The sequence below is a fragment of the Misgurnus anguillicaudatus genome, chromosome 5 (genome assembly GCF_027580225.2).
Source record: "Misgurnus anguillicaudatus chromosome 5, ASM2758022v2, whole genome shotgun sequence".
In the NCBI taxonomy this organism is placed as follows: Eukaryota; Metazoa; Chordata; class Actinopteri; order Cypriniformes; family Cobitidae; genus Misgurnus; species Misgurnus anguillicaudatus.
The window spans coordinates 20,275,044-20,296,622 of NC_073341.2; the positions used below are offsets into that span (position 1 = coordinate 20,275,044).

At 38.2% G+C, this 21,579-nt stretch overlaps 1 protein-coding gene and 1 long non-coding RNA gene across 2 annotated transcripts in view; one reads left to right on the forward strand and one right to left on the reverse strand.

The window, feature by feature from the left end:
* LOC129414297 (uncharacterized) overlaps nucleotides 1–21,579 on the forward strand; it is a 41,327-nt gene that overhangs the window by 17,927 nt on the left and 1,821 nt on the right. The window lies entirely within an intron of this gene.
* fzd10 (frizzled class receptor 10) lies at nucleotides 13,821–16,584 on the reverse strand. Its single transcript, XM_055168307.2, has one exon. The coding sequence runs from the start codon at nucleotides 15,670–15,672 to the stop codon at nucleotides 13,927–13,929; it is 1,746 nt and encodes a 581-aa protein (XP_055024282.1). The 5' UTR covers nucleotides 15,673–16,584; the 3' UTR covers nucleotides 13,821–13,926.

Sequence of the window (21,579 nt, forward strand, 5' to 3'; positions counted from 1 at the left end):
AAAGATTTCCTCCATTTGTGGTTGATCTTATATCCAAATGATGCTCTTTTTGGGGAAACAATGGAGGCAACACCGCCCAGAATCTTTTTCAACAACAAATAATTTTTCATTCATTACAATACTTCTATAGACAATCTGTCATAAGGTACAAAACATGTCCTTGCGGTTTTAACTTTGTGGTTGTTGATTTTGGGAGAGGCGGATTGGTGGGTTGGAGGTTCCACCAAAAGAAGATAAAGAAACAGTTATGTTATATATTTGGTAGCTGTACATAACATACCATCACACAACTTTTGTTGTTTTCGCAGTACTCTTTTGCTATTTTCATGACCATGTGATAATGATAAGTAGTTTAATATAAAATAGACCAAAAGCAAACAACATTTACTCACACATGTGGCGCTCAAAGTTACATTTTACAGGACTGAATGCCCTAAAGTGAGTGATGTACGTATAATCATAGGGGAACCATTTTAAGTGCCCTGCGTATAACCCTATTGTGCTATATAGAACCATATCCGGTGCTTTAGTGGTGCTATATCACCCCCGGATGGTTCTTCATAGGTGCTATATACAGTAGCACAAAAAAATGGTTCCCTATGATTACGAACTTTTAGTGCTATTTACCACCAATTCTTTTTAGAGTGTGTAGTAAGCGAAAGTAGTAGGCGAGGCGAGTAGTATGTCCGAATTTGTAGTATTCCAAAAACAGTATGTGAAAAGTACCCGAATGAACTACTACTACACCCGAAGTGTTCATTCCCCGTGAGCCACGGGGAAAGGGGTTATCCAACGAAAAAGAAGAATGAAAGGCGTTGTTTTATTTAAAAATGTCTAAAAGCAGTAACGCGGCTCTATTCAAATGCAAATAAAGCAATAAACCCCGCAAAGCAGTGGCTTACCAGTGCATTTTATAACAGCTAAGGGGCGTTGTTAGGCACGACGCGAAGCGGAGTGCCTAAAACCCCCTTAGCTGTTATACAATGCACTGTAACCCCACTTCTTCGCGGGGGTTTATTGCGTTTATAAAACGGTTACTTCATATGCATAGCAGGGTTTCACAAAATGAAACACAAATAAGTTGTAATTATATTAGTACAAATATTGCTCTTCCGCCAAACAAAGTAGTTCCTCAGAATCAAGTGTGGCTGCAACAGAGCGCAATTCTCAAGCAACACAGATGCAGCAAAGACACAATGAAAATATAATTTAAGACTGTGGTGTTTATTTTTATAAATCAACATTCATCTAAAATATACATTAACATTTATATCGTGCAACTGTTGAAGTGATGATCAAATATGATTGGAAGCATGGTGAACTCTTTCCCCGTCAGTGTTTTTTTTTTAAGTTGCCCGACCCAGTTTTAGTTTAATGCCTAACAGAAAAATTATCTTCTTTAAATAAACATAAAATATCAAATGAAAGAACAGACCATCCGCTTTCCAACGACAACAAAAAAAAGTTTCATCCTACCTTCATTTGTTCTCTTATCAGTTATCACCTCTCAAATTTTCAAAAGCGGAGATAATTCCATTTTTGTGAAGAACTTTTGTAAGAGATCAGATTCAGAGCCATCAAAATTCACACGTTACGCTAAATCCACCACAACGCTGTTGTGTTGAGTAAATGCGTCAGTGTTTAAGTTGGGTAAGATTGCCATCTAGTGGACTATAGCGGAAATATCCATTTAATATCCATTTTCCAGAGAACGTTTTCTCTCTATTGACGAAATGACTCAACAATATTTATTGACATTTATCTGGATATCGCCATAATTGTGCAAATGTAGAAAAATGTTAATATGATTAAAGACTGTGGTGTTTATTTTCATAAATCAGTACGCAGCAACAGTGGCGCAGTGACACTTGTGATGCGGTCTGAACCGTGGGTTTACCAGGGTATTTTATCCGGTAAACCAATCAGAATGAAGAACCAGAACGAGCCGTTTTATAATACATATTAAACAGCTGTCCATTGTGGTTAAATTGCTCATTCCAGTTAACGACTAACTTGTTGTTAAGACAACGTATGTCACGTGATGTATCAACATGGTGGATGTAGTATGTCCGAATTCATCAATATAATTTGTATTCATACTTAGTACCTACTGTTTTAAGGGTCTATGAGTAGGTACTTCATCAACAGTAATTCAGTACCTACTGTCACAGTATGCCATTTCAGATGCAGCCAATATATTTTAGTGTGTTGCTATGCAGTTGCTAAGGTTTTTGTTTTTTTAAGTTGTTGCCATGTGTTTCCTACCCCAAGGTACCACCCCAGTGACTTTTTTACCTTCTTGAACCTTTTTTCTGAGCGCCTAGGTCAAAGACCCTGCCTCAAATCTGTGTAATATTCTAGTCCCAAGGTGCTCCTATGATTACTCTGTGAACACATAAGATCCTTCCTTTGTGTGTGTGTGTATGTGTGTGTATGTGTGTGTGTGTGTGTGTGTGTGTGTGTGTGTGTGTGTGTAGTTTGGGGACTCATCTCCACCATTAAGCAACAATAAGAGCTTGAGCTCTGGAATTCAGATGGCTTTTCATTATCTGGGCACTTTGCAGTGAGGATTAGAAAGAGGGGCAGATTAGTGTGTGTGTGTGTGTGTGTGTGTGTGTGTGTGTGTGTGTGTGTGTGTGTGTGTGTGTGTTTGGGAAGAATTAGAAATGGGGCAGATTAGACCCCTTTACAATCCCTCAATCGTGCTCTGCTAAGTCACCATGGAAGACATCCTGCTGCCATCTGACGCACACACAGAGATCTTAGAAGCTATACTATTATTGAACACATTTTTTCACATACTCACTATATCTGCCACTAAACTTGACGTTAACATAAACATGTTGCCAAATGTCGCATACTACAAACGAATTAACTCCTGCAAAATGCGGGTAGTGACAATCGCATTTACAGAAACTCTGCATAGTGTGTACATAACCAAACTGAACAACTACTAGTTAATAAAGTGTTTAAACATGCATCATGGACATGACAGGTCTCTCTTCTTAAAAAAATTAATTCCTAGATGGGGCAAAAGCGAACAAAAAAAAAGCTAAATAAACCGAAATAAATGAAAATGCTTTACCCCAAAGATCAAAATATTGGGACCGACACCTTCACACTATAATAACACCAAAACTTGATCTCTTCATGAGCCAAAAGCTATAAACGGTTAAGCGCCAAAGCGGTACGTGAGGACCTGGCAACACTGCAAGACTGCGCGCTGTGCAGCAGCAACACAAATGCGTACAATACACAATGCCAAGACAGAGGTTTAATGCAAAACATAACGCTGTTCAATTATTTTGGTCAAAGCTGTAAGTGATAAGCACGCGAGACGGCAGAACGTTGCTATGGTTATCTCTGTGTCCATCATTACATTTTCGAGAGTGAGTCTTGTTAAATACAGACATGAAATGAAAATTTAGGCATCTAGGGGTGAGATTACGAATTGCAACCAACAGCTCACCCATCAATTTCAAAACGCATATGGTAGTCGCCACAGGACAAACATGTTGTCGTCTAAGTCAACGTAATGGTATGGCTCAAGGTAATAAAAACAATACAGGTCTTTTTACGCCACTGATAATATAGTTATGTATATTATATTACATTTCTGTCAAAAGATCTTTCTAAAAGTTTACACCTTAAAGGAATATTCCATTTTCTTAAAAGGAAAATCCAGATAATTTACTCACCACCAAAATGTTGATGTCTTTCTTTGCTCAGTCGAGAAGAAATTATGCCTTTTGAGGAAAACATTGCAGGATTTTTCTCACTTTAATGGACTCCAATGGACACCAACACTTAACACTTCACTCAACACGTAACAACGGAGTTTCAAAGGTCTATAAACAATCCCAAACGAGGCATAAGGATCTTATCTAGCAAAACGATTGTCATTTTTGACAAGAAAAATAACAAATATACACTTTTAAAGCACAACTTCTCATCTAGATCCGGTCGTGATGCGCCAGCGTGACCCCACGCAATACATCATGACGTCAAGAGGTCACAGAAGACGAACGTGAAACTCCGCCCCAGTGTTTACAAATGTGTTTAAAGAGGACCGTTCCTACGTTGTTGTATGTCAACTGATACTAATTAATGTCTTTGTGTCAGTTTATTTTTTACAATGGTCCGCAAATGTACATTTTATATATGTAACACGTGACCTCCCTACGTCACTATGCATTTACGTTAGGTCGCGCTGGACCAGATATAGATGAGAAGTTGTGCTTTAAAAGTGTATATTTGTTATTTTTCTTGTCAAAAATGACAATCGTTTTGCTAGATAAGACCCTTATGCCTTGTTTGGGATTGTTTATAGTCCTTTGAAACTCCATTGAAAAAAACTGTTAAGTGTTGAGTTAAGTGTTAATTGTTGGTGTCTATTAAAGTCCATTAAAATGAGAAAAATCCTGCAATGTTTTCCTCAAAAAACATAATTTCTTCTCGACTGAACAAAGAAAGACATCAACATTTTGGATGACATGGTGGTGAGTAAATTATTTGGATTTTTCTTTTAAGAAAATGGAATATTCCTTTAACGCTGTAACTCTTCAGTGCACTATAATAATAATTACCAGGTGAATATCAAGCGTTTGTTTTAGGTTGACCTGGCCTGGCTTATAGTTCGATGTGAGTGTGAGTGTTTACAAGGGTGTTGCTTCTCTTGTTTACTTTCCAATAAGTTCTCCACCTCTATCGCACATCAAACACACATACACCCTGAACCCTTTCACTCCCACACTCTCTATCATAACACAGACACACATCAAACAGCCAGGCATACACATGTATAGACAAACATGCCTATTGTTTATTTTGTAATAAAGATCTTATCGCTCATTTTCTATGTAAAGGTTATGTCTCGCTCTGAGCTGTTTGATGGCCGCCTAGGAGTTATGAACGTATTTGTTGTGCGCCTGAAACGGTGAGAAAGATTATATGAAATGTGCCCCTGCTGCAGGGCAGACGGGTGTGTTGTCATTGTTCCAGATTCTTCTGTAATGACTCTCAACTGATAATTGCAAAGGACCACTTTTCTCCAAAAGGTTCTTACACAAAACCATGAACGATTGAGGCCCATTGCACCTCACCTTCCCTGATAATTACACAATGTTCACACCAGTATGTGCATCCACACGCCACTCTTTTCATGTTTCATGTATATGGTTTTGCGACAAAACACTATTGTGTATTCACATTCATCTGTGCATTTTATAGGTAAAACCACACATCTCTGCTGTTTTATACAGCTTTGATCAGTATTTGATCTAAATGCAAACAACAGCACTAAATCCTAATCCCGGCTTTTTGCACATAAGTGCCAGTTCCAGTTGTTTTAGGACCATCATGTACATTTCAACATATTTAAATAAATCCAGTCAGGTTCATTACATTGAGTTGACATTATTGGCACTGGCTTACTAAAAAAATCATAAGTAAATCTGCTTATTGTATCTTCATGACTAGTCTATAGCAGTATACAGTACTGCCTATATACAGTACACATGGGGCCATGACCCTAGATTTACAAAATTGTGTTTATGAGAAGTAATGCAGTGGTACTGGTTTAATCACATGTCTGTGAAGGCAGTCGAACTAGTAGTTCACACATTACTTTAGTCACTTCCCTATTTCACTTGACAATTTATTGATACATGTTACAGTATATCCAGGCATGATAGTATATTTTGTTATACTGCATTGTTCTATTGTTATAGAGGTTATGGGTAACACTTTACAATAGTGTTGTATTTGTTAACAATACTTAATACATTAGCTAATGTAAACAAACAATGAAGAATAGTTCAACTGCATTTATTTATCTAAGTTCATGTTAATTTAAGCATTAATTTTAAAAAGTTGTAACTTAACACGAGTTAATCCACAATGCACAAACAATTGTATGTTAACTAACATTATTACACGGCTCGTTGGAATGCTTGATTCTGATTGGCGAGTCGTGACATTTGCAAGTTTGTTATTCCCAGAAAGCAACTACACAAAACTAATAACACACGGTAACCGGGATGCCACAGATCATTTTGACAGGTACAGTTTAATATTTGTGTGGCACGTTGTGAATGTGTTAGCATTTAGCCTAGCCCCATTCATTCCTTAGGATCCAAACAGGAATGAATTTGGAAGCCAACAAACACTTCCATGTTTTCCCTATTTAAAGACTGTTACATGAGTAGTTACACGAGCAAGTATGGTGGCACAAAATAAAACGTGGCAATTTTTTTTTAAGAGGCTAAAAAAGCCCTTGACCTTCAATCTCAGTGCCCAGTAATTTTGACGGAGGTTTGAGATATGTATAAAGGCTAGATGCCTCGCCCGCGCTGCTGGCCAATTGAGTGGAACGTCCGCATTTGGCGGCCATCTTACCACAGGCAGCTCGCTCACTCGTGGCATTGAGTTTTAATAGTGCAGGTACTTTTAAATGACCACAACTTGCTCAATTTTCTACCAATTTTTAAACGGTTTGGTTTGTTATAAATGTCAAAGATGTACCTATGACACTGCATTAAAACATGTTAAAGCATCCAGAATTATAGCCATTTTAATAACGTTTGTAAGAAACCAAACCGTATGAAAATTGGTAGAAAATTGCGCAAGTTATGGTCATTTAAAAGTACCTGCACCATTAAAACTCAATGCTATGAGTGAGCGAGCTGCATGTGGTAAGATGGCCGCCAGGTGATGACGTTAGAGACTCCGCCGTAACACATCTAGCCTATATAATACATATCTATGGGGATTGCTCCCGGAAAGAGGACCTAGTAACATTGCCGTAAGATACCTGGAAAGCCCTCAGTGTGAATGAGACGCAGAAACAATGCCGTAGCCCTCAGTATGAATGAGATGCAGAAACAATGCTGTAAGGAGCGTGCCGTAGTGAGGACGCGCGTGTCATGGCAACATGAAGTTATGGTTCAACTCTTTAAAATCAGGGATTTACATGCAGATCAACATTCACGACGAGAAATGTCTGCACACTGAATTGAAGCAGTTATAGATAGCTTGTCACTCTCCGTGCTGAAGCAGATATCATTCACCAGTGTATAAGAATTGCGCGTCACACGCTCATATGAGGTTATAATAAACAAAAATGCACGTGTGTCATCACAACAATATATATCGTTTGGCTCTTCAAAACTGGGTTTTTACATTCACAATGAGAAATGTCTGCAAACTGGACTGAAGGGAGCTCGTCAAATACCCAACTCTGAAACTGAGATCATTGACCTAACACACTAGAATGTTGCGTCACGTGCTCCTTTAAAATCTTATCATAAACAAAAATGCACGCAAGTGGTTTCTGGAGAGAGAAATAATGGATAATAAGCTAACTTCAGACACTTCAGAGAAAAAAAACTACCAGTAGGACTTCACGTCACGTGTCTTTCTGGGATATTTACGGCAAATTATTGGCAGTGTGAATGAACCAAAAATCTAACGATCCCGGATGCATTTCCGGTGTATTTTCCATAATGTCTGTGTGAAAAGGGCTTTAGTTAAATCTATAGGAACTTAAGTGCACTGTAAGTCACTTTTGATTAAAGACGCTACTACTGTAAGTCTTTTCAATAGACAGCTTGGATCTTCAGATGGAGCGATCTGCCTTTTGGGTGGAACAGGAAGGTTTTATACAGCCTCTTCATCTTTAGCAACTCCCTCTCTGTAATCTCTTTCATGCACTGTTATTTTAAACCATTATACAGTGACAGTTTTCATAGGCAATGCGTATAAAGACTTGAGACAAGAGAGAACCCCATGAAAGGGTTTTAAGTTTATAGAAAGTTATTGAAAGGCAATGTAAGATGCTGACAACTCACTTCAAGAAACAGAGTCATTATAAGTGTGTGTTGTTCCGGCGTATTTATGCACGAGACAATCAGAGCAATGCTCCTCTAGAACAGGTCCTGACTGGAAAACAGGTGCTGAAGGGCCTGTTGTGATGAGTCGACAGGCGTCTTCAAAAAAGATCTGATCAAAGAGAGCTAACCTGACCTGCAGTCACTCAACCTACAGATTTATGTTAGCGCTTTAGCACGCTTCGTGCGCAATTCAGACCGACACCACGTACAGGTCTAGGTTCCTTATCGTAATGTGTTTCCTGAGAAAAAACAGTTGGTGCAGGATTACATAATAACAGGTTGTTCTTTAAAGGAATAGCTGACCCTTATGTTGCTCCCAAACACATAGTAACACAAGTGAGCCTATACTGTAGACCAAAGCACTGAACATGACTGAACGTGATTCACTGACATCATGTTCACAAATGAGGTTAATTAAAATTAAGGCAAGGCTCTGGGAAGTGCACGTCAACTTCACATCCTCTGGATTTTCCTGAGTACTTGACATAACAAAGTCAGGAAATTTTTTTATGTTTAAAGCTGTTAACACATTGGCAATAAAAGTTGATTAATAAATGGAATTTCTTTTAACATTGCCAGTACTTGTGATTCACTCAGGGTGCACCGAATCATTTGGCCAAACCCACCAATAAATACCTGATGATTCATAAGACAGATTCTGCTGGTTTGATTCTGATTGGATGATTGAGCTTACTTACAAGAACATATTAACAATATTAAATGTAAGGATGTGATGAATATGTGTGGATTATTTTCTTAAGAATAATTTAAAGGGAAACTATAAATGTTAACCAGCCACAAAGAGCACAGGCACAAGTGAGAAAACAGACTTTTCAATGCTGCAAAGCTCCGGATGTGACATTAAAGAGAGACATGGCCACTGTCCTTTACACTTGAGCTCTTAGCTCACTTCAAAAACACACTTTATCTTCTCTTGGTAAACCGGTCTTTAATTCTCAACTACAGAGAAAGCACTGCAGGGAAGAAAAAAAAGGAAAACGTGAGATTGTCTTCAGAAGGTGGTGGAATGGTAACTGTCATTGATATTTACAGTTCGACTCACACACCTCAGGGCCCAGAGTCCAGGTGGCCCTTAAACAGACTTGTGTGTACACAATGTATGTGTGTGTGTGTGTGTGTGTGTGTGTGTGTGTGAGAGAGAGAGAGAGAGAGAGAGAGGTGTGTATGTGTATGTGTGTGTCAAATGAGGCCTCTTTGATTCATGTGCCTGAATTTTGAAACACTACAAGGACGTTGCAGAGACTTGAAAAGCCCCTGGGCAAAGTACAGAACACACACTTCAGTCAGGCCTTCATCAGATCAGACCTGTTTCAGATCTCTTTCTCACACACACTGCACTTGACACGTAAAGTGAGCAGAGAAATCTTCAAAACAAACCCTAATCTTATAATCACCGAGTGTTATAAATAACGGCCACCGAAATGTTTGTACTTCATCGAAATTACAGCGCATATACTCACTGTATATTTTGCTAGGGCTTAGAGAGAGTCGAACACGAATAAAACGAAAACATCGCCGTTTCAGCTGACTTTGCATTTAATAAATATTTTGTCAGATTCGTCGTTGCTGTTAATATGTGGACAGACGTTTATTTCACCTTTAATAAAGTTATGACAAAAAAATGTGCTGATTTACATACATTTGTGAACACCCAGCTAAAGTCGTGTTTTCTCATAAAATAATCGTACATAATATAAAGAACATTCTGTGAAATGTAACCTTGATATCTTCAATGTTGACTAATGGGGGTCGCTCACCGGCCGCGCAGCTCAGCGTCGCGTCGCATCTAGGACAACTCGGAGGTATCGTAAATCAGAAGTGCACATTAAATAGCGCGAGCTTTGTCAGATACTTCAAAATGCAAAATATACGTTAGCAGCCAATGTTAATCGTTAATGATTTGGGACAATTATGATGTTATTTAATGTTAAACTATGTGAGTGGCGCTCTGTGGCATGACAGGGATTTGAGCAACTTCCTGAGTCGTAGCTGGGCGGCACAGACAGGCGCCACCTGACGGCGCCGGTGTGCGTATACTCATAGAAAACAATGTGTTTGAGTTTTTTAGAACGGCGTGGTGCTGAGCTGCGCGGCTGGTGTGCGACCCCCTTAAGGCTATATCAAAGATTAAAATTTATGTTGATTATGAGGCTTATGAGAATAATTGGATTTCCCTTTTTTTAATAGGGTATATGTGGAACGTCACGTGACCAAACCGGAAAACAGGGTCGATCGCTTCCAGTTGAGTGTATGTGCTATCGTAGCTTGTTGTTGTTATTCATAGTTTTATTATTTGTGTTATGTTTTTTTATTGTAATATCTGAAAGTATGTCAAAACTATAAAGTACAAACATTTTTGTAATTTTTAGGTTCAAGATGTTAATGAGCATATCCACTGGATATCCTTTATTTTAAAAAAAAAACACAACACATAATAATAATACTACGAATAACAATAACAAGCTATGATAGCACATACCGGCAACCGGAAACGATCGACCCCATTTACCGGTTTGGTCAAGTGACGTTCGGTTGGCAATTTAAAATAATAATGCATGTTTTAATGTATGTTTCCTTTAAACAAGAATAAAAAGCCAGTATGAAGATAAATCTAAAATACCAGATTTTCACAGTAGACTCTATTAAACAAAAAACAAGTACATTAAATATTAAGATATTGCTATACATCAAAAGACACCTGATAAGAAATGTGTGTACTTGTGAGTTTCCTGCTGGGTAGAACAAACTGCTTCCTCTAAATGCACAAGTGCTCATTTATGTAAGTAAGCCTAAATGTTTGATTCTTTAATGATGTTTCTTCTCCCACGAATAAAAATCACATGCAATTGAATAAGAAACACAATTATTAAAAGTGAAACTCAATGAACATGACTGGGCATGTAATGAAACAGATGCACTTTCCTTTTTATTGCCTTGCGTGTTTAAATGTTTAGCTAATGAGCAGAGCCTTAAGGTCAGACTCACCTGTCTAAACGTCCTCTGTGGATTCAGGCTAATGACAGATGTGATCAGATTACTGAAGTGTGCATTTCAAACATACTTCTGCCTTCTCTAGGCAAACAGTTTTGTGGTTAGTTCATTAAGATATGTGATTAGACTGGTATTGACGTTTAAGGATAATCCTGCTATTTAAAAACCTCATGGTAACATCTTAAAGGGGCCATGGCACAAGACTTTTTAAGATCTCAAATCAATCTTTACTGTCCCCAGAGCACATAATGTTAAGTTTTAGCCATATAAATTATTTATTATAACATGTTAAAATTACCACTTTGTAGGTGTGTGCAAAAAAGTGCCGTTTTGGGTGTGTCCTTTAACATGCAAATGAGCTGATGAAATTCAAACACTGATCATGGTGGTTTGTTGCAATTAAAATTCAATTGTGCTTTTCTCTGCACTAAACGGCAGTGCTGTGGTTGGATAGTGCAGATTAAGCGGTGGTATTATTATAATATGAGCTCCTTATGACATCATAAGGAGAGCCAAATTTCAACGACCTATTTTTTCACATGCTTGCAGAAAATGGTTTACCAAAACTAAGTTACTGGGTTGATCATTTTCACATTTTCTAAGTTGATAGAAGCACTGGGGACTCAATCATAGCACTTAAACATGGAAAAAGTCAGATTTTCATGCCATGGCCCCTTTAATAATGTTTTGCTCTTTGGCGTTTTAAAATTAAAGCTGTAGTTTTCATACTTTTTAATTCCAGAGTTAATCTTATGTTGCATGTATACCTACATATGTGTGAGACTTCATAGTTTACAATTCAACATTTACTTTAAACAAACCCTTAAATTTTTTTAATGAATAGCGCACTATAGGGGGTTTCCCGGACAGAGTTTAGATGAATCGAGGACTAGGCCTTGGTTATATTAGGACATTTAAGTACACAGTAAAAAATACTTTGCTGCCTTACATTTTTTTGTTGAATCAACTCGGATTTACAAGTAATTTCAACTTGCTATTATTTATCTTGACTAGAGATGAGTTGTTATAACTACAGGTGAGTTGTTATAACTTATAAAATTAAGTTGACTTTTCTCAACTATATTTTATAAGTTGTGACAACTCATCTTTGTTGACATGACTTGTAAATCTGAGTTGATTTAACAAAAAAATGTTAAGGCAGCAAAGTACTTTTTACAGTGTAGTTTTTTTTTACAAAAACTGGTGTGCATATTGAAACAAACCAATGGCGCTGACATATGTAAAGTCAGTACAAGGTGTCTTTAAATGAAGGTAGCTCAAACTGGCATTTTAGTCTGGGACTAGGATAAGCCCTGTCAGGGAAAACGCCCTAAAATGATTCATTTTCTAATTCAACTTTGACACTATTCGATTTGGTGTTAAGACTTCTGTGGTTTAAGAAGCTAGCATGCAGTTTAATAGGAGATGAGCATAGAGGAGATTCATATGTGATTTTAGTAACACTTTTAAATTCTACTCTATGGCAGCAAAAAAAAGACAACCTAAATCAAAAGCTACACTTCAAAAATGACCTGATTTGATGTTATAAATAAAACAGAAATAATGTGAAAAAAATCCCTTGAAACCTGAAAAGACCAAAACAAAACAAACTTTAAAGCTTTCGATTCAGTATTGCGTATCAATGAAAATGGAAGTGAATAGATACATTTTAATAAGATGCATACAAGCTAGCGCATTTAAAAAGTAATTTTAAAAAGAAGAGAGCAAAAAAGCTACAGTACTCAAATGTGACTATATTCATATCCTTTGATGTAGACTTTTTATATTATGGACCTATTTTGTCATTTTTCAATAGCTGTCTCTAGAGCTCAGTTGGTGCATTGTTTTAGATGCACAAAGGTCATGATTCGTTGGGAATACACAAACTGGTAAAAAGTAAACTTCAAATGCACTGTAAATCAGGTTGGATAAAAGTGTCTGCAAAAAGCTTACAAGCCAATAAAATAGCCGCTCTGGGATTTAACAAACCCACAACTAAAAGCTCAAAAGCTGTATCTCATGAACTGTCAGATAGTGTGATATGGTCTTGAAGGTTATAATCTTTAAAACTTTAAATCAGTGGACTGATCATACAAACTTCTAAGCTTCTCAACGTTTTGAAAGATATGACTGATGAAGCATATTAATGTAATCTGAGTCTAGTAATTCCCAATTGACTTGCCTTTAAAATCTGATTAGAGGCACTCATGCCTTGTGAGAGAAAAACATTGAGGCATATTTACATTCCACACAAATAAGGAAATGGCTTTGTGATTCATGACTTCTGTTTCAAAATGTTTAAAACTAAAATGTTTTTATTTATTCTTATAAAATATGAACCTTTAGAAATATACACAAATGTCTGTGGGACATAAAAAGATAATAGCAAAACAAACCAGGGGCACGAACTCACTGTACAAAACAACTCAAACAACAAGTTTTCTCTTTGTGTCCGCAATATTTAGTGCTTAAAGATATACTTTGTTCCATGAAAAGGCCTGACAATGGGCAGTTCATTCTCTGCCGAGGCCTTATTGAGCAGCTGCGCTCCAATGTCAATGCACTTGTGTATGACACGGCCTTCATTTCCATAGAAAAGCCACACGACTGCGCCACAGAGGAGCCGTTTTTTCCCGAGCCATTCACACCCATTGTTTGTTGAGTCCTTTCATTGTCTTTAATCACAGCCCTACAGTATCAGAGAGTGTCTTTCTCTCTGTCACTAAGGGAAACAACTATTGCACATGATACAGGCATCCCAACAACATGACGACAATAGGGCCAGCTCCCTTATCTTTGTTTGAGGGAAAACATGTTTCAAAGTCTGCAAAGTTTTCTGAAATAGTACAAGCATTAAGAGCTTAAGCCGACCTTGATCTTGTATTTCAAACAGAAACTGTTTAAAATGCTGCATTTAAAAAAAAAAAGTCTGCATTAAATAAATATAAGAATTTCTGTGTCTTTGCTTCTGTCTTTATAGTCAAGCATTTACTTGTTTGGCTGTTTTTGTGTATTGAGGCCCAGCTCATACACATGTGGCAGGAGGACCTGCTGGTTCATACTTGGTTTTATGTCCTTTCAGTGCAGGATGAGGCTTGAGGTAAGGACCACTGCCCGTAAAAACACACGCAGCCTTTCTCCTGGTCTTTTTCTTCAGTTTGCGGCTGAAAACGTTCTGCCAAGACTGCAGCGTTTTGGAGGTCCAGATCCACATGCCGCTGGTGATGCCCACCACAAGCAACATGAAAATTTTAACCATGAAGATCTCCACAGCTGGAATGGAGGTCTTCATCACGCACTCCTCGCCGCTCTTACCATCCTCAACGCACTTCTGCTCACTCGCGAGAATCTTCCAATAATCCATGTTAAGTCGCTCGTAAAAATAGCAAGCGATGACACAAGTGGCAGGAACTGTGTAAAGAACCGAGAAGACGCCGATCCTGACCATCAGCTTCTCCAGCTTATCTGTGTTCTCTCCTTCTGTCTTCATAACCTTGCGGATGTGAAAAAGTGCCACGAACCCTGAGAGCAAAAAGGAAGTGCCGATGATGAGGTAGCAAGAGAGGGGAATAAGAACGAAACCGGTCAAGGCTTTGACATCCATGCTGCCAACGTAGCACACCCCTGTGAGCTCATCTCCCGCCACCTTCCTCATAACCAGGATCATGATGGTCTTAATGGCTGGTATAGCCCATGCCGCCAGATGAAAGTAGCTGCTGTTGGCTTCGATGGCCTCGTGGCCCCATTTTTTCCCAGCTGCCAGGAACCACGTAAGAGTAAGAATGACCCACCACAAAGAACTGGCCATCCCAAAATAGTACAGAATAAGGAAGACTATGGTGCATCCTGTGCTCTCCAAGCCTTCTTGGATGATGTACTGCACGCCAGTGTCGCGATCACAAGCCACGTTTTCGACCCCTACAAAAAGTCTTATAAGAAAGCCCACTGAGTAGACACAGTAAGACATAGAGAGGAAGATGATGGGACGCTCTGGGTACTTGAAGCGCTGGGGGTCAATGAGGAAGGTGAGTACGGTAAAGGCGCTGGAGATAAAGCACAGGATGGACCAGACGGCGATCCACACCATAGAGAAACGCTTGTCGCCTTGGCTCCAGTATACGTCAACATTAGGGTAACATTTGGGGGCACACGACTCGCTCTTCTGCACATAATGAAACTTTCCAGGGTTACTGCATGTTGTCTTACCGACCCTCTCCTTAATGGGCAGTTCTTGACTGTTACCTGGACGAGGTGGTCTGGAGTCGGGTGGCTGAGTGTGGGAGCCCTTCAGGGGCTCGTCCGTGCCATTATTAGGGGCCTCCATGCATAGGTTATGGGGGTCATTTTTGTTCGGCAGCTTGGAGCAGTCCAGCGAGTCCGGCCAGCGGAAGTTAAAATGCTCCATGATTGGAGAACACTTCTGCCGAGCTTGCTCGCACATCACTCGGCACGCTGGGATGGGGGTGGATACCTGCTCCGTGCACATGGGAGCATAGAGCGAGCACAAAAAAAACTTCAGATGGCTGTGGCAGCCGATACCGATCAGCGGCGCAAACTCATGCAGCTTGATGGCCGCCTCGCCTTGATCCTCGTGTCCCATTAAGTTTGGCATGACTGTCAAGTTGTAGCCGATGTCCTTGCAGAGTGGGATAGCGATTTCCTGGCACCTTCCTTCTGCGGGACGGTCGGGGTCTATGGAGCTGATAGCAAAAGAAACTCCAGCCACACACAGCAGCGCAAGAGCGCCCAGTCCAACAGTGCCAACAAACATTTTATATTATATTACCTCATGTAGCAGAAAAGAAGATATGGGAGTCTTTTAAAATAAGGCTCTGAACACTTTTTGCTTATTTAAGTTGTTTCATTGTTGTTGTTTCTTTGTAACTGACCGTGTCCGTATCCCCAAAATGTGAACTTTAAGGATTGAAGTGCATTAGTGAGAAACCCAGTCTTGAGTTGAAAAGAATGTCCCAAACAATGTTAAGTTCAAAAAAATCTGCCAGCAAACTGAAGAAAGCTCAAAATTAGAAGACTTTGCAGTTCATGTCCACAGATAAAATTCCTGTCGTTTTTTGCTTCTTTGACGGTTTATTTCCTTCACGAGACTTCAGACTTCGCTTTAAACTCCGGCTCGCGCTGCTTTCCACATTCATCCTCCGCAAACGATCCAAACTCAACCAGTGCGTTCCACGCAACACAAAGCACGGCGTAGTTTTATCGCATTCACGAAGTTTATGTTAATGTTTATGAATGAATCCTCTCTGTAAACTGGTTTTTATCTCCTCCAGCTCGCCTTCCGTTGCTCCGTGTCGAGTTGCTCGCTGCCTCGCGCAGTCTGAGCTCCTCCGCTTCAGTCCTGAACTAACCTGCCAAAAGATCCGCCTTCAAAGACAGCTGCTTTACATAAGAAAGACCGAACTGACACACTGATTATCCTTAAACCGTGCGGAACTGCCTGTGTAGACCTCAAATCCTCCTCACCGTTTCAGCACAACATCACACTTAAATTGCTCTCTGGCCATTTGTTGTTGTTGTTGTTGTTGTTGTCGTCGTCTTCCTCAGATGATTTACAAAAGCGCGTCAGACATTTACCGCGCATGTAAGTGGCAAAACTCTCACGGAGGACGACCAAACGGGGTTTCCAGTCAAGATATGTCGCCTTTCTCTCTACAACTGGCGATTTTCACGGTCCTACCATTGTGGGAAGAAAGAAAAGAGAGTTTTTATTTCTTCAAATTTCCCCTCGCTTTTTATTGTTAGATAAACTGCAAGTGTTTGCTGTGTGTGCGTTAAAATTCACTCCATGCAAATATTCGGGTGCATCCCACTTCAAAATATTTTAGTAGGCTATAGTTTAGTTTAACTATTACTTTAGTAAAATAAAGTATACTACAGTATTTTCTACAGTTTATTAATTCACTATAGTTAATATACTACATAATAATATAAACATTAACAAAGTGCAGTAATTACTCTATTTACTATAGAAAACAATACTAAAGTTTTTCATATGCAATATAACTATAATTTTTTATTTGAAGAAAAACTGCACAAACGAACAGCATGTCCAGAACTGACAGGAAGTAAAGCATTGACTAAAATTGATTCTGTTATTTTCCCAATGTTATTGATTACAGCATCCAATCTCATGGGGCTTGACTCAATAAACTTTGCACATGTGTTGTTTGTAATTTTTTGCCAAACCTCCTCAAATTCTTCCCAAAGCAACTTCATTTCCAAGCACGGTTATACAACAAACATACAGTACAAAATATTTAATACATTTTTAATATGTTCAAATAAAGTGTGAAGTAAATTTGGACATCACTACTGTACATTCACTTATATGTGCAAGTCCCAAAGTGTATTTCAACAAATATCTGAACATTAAAGACACACCTGTTCCGCATTCACTTGACTTATCCCTAACTGTCCACTGTTTAATTTTGTTTATATAACAAAAATCTCCTTTAATGTTTACCATCTCACAGTCACACAAGCTTCAACTCGATTCCAGTTTTCCTGCTGGCTCCTACAAAAACTTAAAATCTCCCTCATTTGTAAATCACTTACTGGATAAAAGCATCTGCTACATTTTTCTTTATCACAATAAAGTATTCATTACTACAACGTCCATGCAACAAAGACTGTGTTGTGCTAGAAATCAACTGAACAATCACATTAATTCCTAAGTTTTGTACACAACACTGAGTGCTTTGATGCAGTACATTCGTTGCATCAAATGCATATGCAAAATGTTGTTCTCCATATTATGCAGCAAAAGAACAAGTGGCCTTGTGAGCAGATGTGGGTGTGTATGATATTAAAGACATTCTTAACCTTTGCTATTACAGCTTTTATTCTTTACCCCCCTGCTCTCAATTATAAATAGTTGAATGACTACATGATAAAAATGCCTTAAGGACTCTTAGACAAAGGACTCTCAGTCCTGTTTCAGTGGATTCATCTTTACTCATGCTGGTGCTAAGGGCTGGCAAGCCACGACGTTGCTCTCAGGGCTGTAACCATGGCATACCCCTTAGGGGCATCTGTGCATGCCAAACCCCTCATAACACACCAGTATTTTGAGATAGTGAGATGTCAACTGTCTAGGAGAAGGGTTAAAGGAACACGCTGACTTTTTGAGACTTTATCTGATTCACCGTATCTCCCAGAGTTAGATAAGTCCATAAATATCCTTTTTGTCTCTGTTCGTCCCGTAACTCCGTCTGACACACCCACCGCTAGCCCAGCCTAGCACAAAGACCGGAAGCAAATGGCTCCAGCCAGCACACTGCTCCCAATAAGTGACAAAATAACGGTGTCATGAGCAATTCGGTCCCCCCTGGCAATTTGGTCCCCCCTAGGACCCCGATTGGTACCTAGCACTAATGCCTGGTCAAAAATTTGTCATTGCAATATCTCGTCTGCGTTAGCGGTCTAGCAAGCTAATTACGTTGTACAAAATAGAAGCATACAAATAAAAATAAAAAAGTTAACAAAAAAACAATATAATGAACTAATATTCATGTTGCAGATACGTCAGAACTTTTGTGTCATCATCTGCTTTACAAAAACAATACTTTTATTTTTGTAAATTATTAACATACCTTACGAAATGTATTTTTTATAGTAAAAGTGTAGTAATCATGGCTTATAAATTATAATTTTAATGTTTGATTTAACTATGTATAATCATGTTTTGTATAAGTAATTTATTAACTTTACACAGTACAAAAGTAGAAAGGGTACCGTATATAATATCTAAATAATAAAATGACACAAGCAATGTGTAGATCTCACCACCTATAGCCTCATTTATATACTACTATATGAAACATATCATTTAAAAGACATCAATTGTAATTTTAACAACGTTCTAACTACATAAATCATAATGCGATTTTGTAGGAATTGTAATAAGGCGCTAAGAAAACTACCCATGAGAAGTTTTTTCAGCCAATGGAATCACGCGGGGTCCTAGGGGAGACCGAATTGCCAGAGGGGACCGACTTGCTCATGACAACGGCAACATTTTTCTATTTATATGTCACAGTGTGACTATACAAATAAGGTCATATACAAATTACAACATATAAATATATAAATAGGAAAATGCTGGCGTTATTTTGTCACTTATTGGGAGCAGTATGCTAGCTGGAGCCATTTACTTCCAGTCTTTGTGCTAAGCTAGGCTAACCGTGGGTGCGTCAGACAGCTGTCAGATGTACACATGGCTGTTTTAATGTTAAATTAAACAAACACCAACAGATGTTTGATTAATCAATTATCACATATATATATATATGTGTGTGTTTCTATTGTCGAAAGTCAATACATATTTCCTAAACAATGTTATAAATCAGTATGCTTTCTTTTTTATTTCTTATTCTTCTGCTTTTAACTTACAAAACTGTTGTGTGTTAGTAGTCATTGACAAAAGCAAAACTCAATGCTTTAGCCTCTGCTCAAAAAATTATGTGCTTTTTACGTCATGTGGTGCCTTAGGTTTTGTGCATGACTAGTTTGTTGTAAAAGATCATCAGAATTATGATCTGAGATCTTTTAAAGACCATTTTAAGGGCATCCTGGCCCTCAATTGTTACAAATGCTAACATAGCATCTCAGTAAAATAGACAATAAAATAGATTTCTGTGCAGAATGCATATATCACTTTGATGCTGTTGTTTTAATTCGGCTCTCCTGCTTTGCTAATTGGTTGATGTCCTCATGGTAACATTATGTTGATTATTTCAGATTTCAGAAATAAGTTTACAGTTTGTTTCAAGTTTAAGCTTACAACCAGGATTAGCTGCTTCTTGACCATTGTTTTCACTTATCATTTCCATCTGATTTTAGGGTTCAATAATTGTTGGGGTTTGGGATGGGTTTAGGTTTTATTTACAGATTAAGTTGTCCTTGTGTTAACACAATATGTTGCCATCTCTCACTTGACAAAATCAGGTTAAGCGTTTTAATTCGTAACCTTAATTGTTTACAAATTTGTACTAGACTTGTATGTTTTGTGTTTAGTCCAAACTGATCTCACGAAATGCTGTGTTGTAGTCACGAAAAATCTGATAAATTTATTTGTGTCCATGGCACGAAATTCAGCTTTTTTGGTGCCTTGAGCACAAAAGTCTTTTTTGTGTTACTTGCACAAATTTCTATAGAAAGTTTTTCGTGTCCATGGCATGACTTTCTTTTTTGTGTAATTTAATGTATTATTTTCTCATAGTTTTTTGCTGTTTTCTTACCATTGTTGCTTGGGGCTGGGGTTAGAATCACTTTCTGTTTTTTAGACATCTTAACCCAAACCCCAACTCTAACGCCCTCTCCAGGTAAGAATAGTTGTAAAAGCGGAAGAATCAATACATAAAAGTACATCCAAACCCTAAATCTAACCCCAACCAAAAATGATTTAAAAATAGGGGAAAAATGAGAAAACAATACACAAAATGACATGAAAAAGAAAGTCGTGCAACGGACATGAAAATCTATTTATAGAAATTTGTGCGACTGACATGAAAACTGCATTTGTGCTCAAAGCACGAATAAATCTGACACAATGGACACAAAAAAATATTTATAGAAATTCATGTGAGTGACACGTAAAAGACTTTGGTGCTCAAGGCATGAAAAAAGCTGAATTTTGTGCCATGGACACGAATAAATTAATCAAAATTTTCATGACTATAACACAACTTTCCATGAGATCATGTTGGTTTAGTCAGCGAGTGACAAGTCTCTGTTTTCATGGCAACTATGAAGAACCTCATCTAGCATTTAGACACCGGGTCACTTGGGCGCTCTCTCATGTTACCCAGTAAAACTGTGATTTATCTGTACAGCACCCGATGGCCGTGGTTTTCTGGAGATCTTTGACAGAACACTCTTAAGAGCTTTTTTATGACAGCTTGTAAAGTGCTTTTCAACATATTTTAAAAATGTTTTCCAGCTAAAAGGTCCAACCTGCTGGTGATCTGTGTGGTGTGTGAGACACTTTACAAGGCTCAGATAGTGCCTCCTCAATTACTGTTTGACTACCAACAACAGTTTCACCATAAACTGGACCTATATGCCTCAAGGCGGTTAACAAACTCAATATAAAACACGTAAAGCAGTGCTCAGGACTATTTAGTGCTTAATTCCTGTCATCTGTAATACACAGCTGTTCTGTTATTATTGTTAGCTTTAGATTAACAAATTGTTTGCGTTTTCATCATTTGTAAGTTGTTTTACATAATACTGTCATCTTAAAGTGCTAAATGAATGTAACATGGCCCAGGTTAGAGCACATTTACATGACAACAATTGTACTAAACTGAAAAGTTTTTCTTTAGTGTTTCAGAAAAAAAAAATGTGTATGACGATAAAACAATCCCTATTAAAACACGGTATTGTGCGTGCCAGGCTAGTAGTTAATAAGTACAGTATTAACTAAGTAATACGCGATAAGTACAAACAATCATAACAGAAAAGGCCTCTTACAGATGATGAGGTAGGTTTATTAATACAAGTGACCCTTGACTATTAAGCAGCAAAAATGTATAAACTGTTGGAGAACAGTTCATAAACAAAATATCTTGAGTAGCATAAACACACCATTAATTTTGCTACATGTACCATTGTTAATATAGTTGTCAAGTACTCTCACACATGCCTGTGCTATACACGA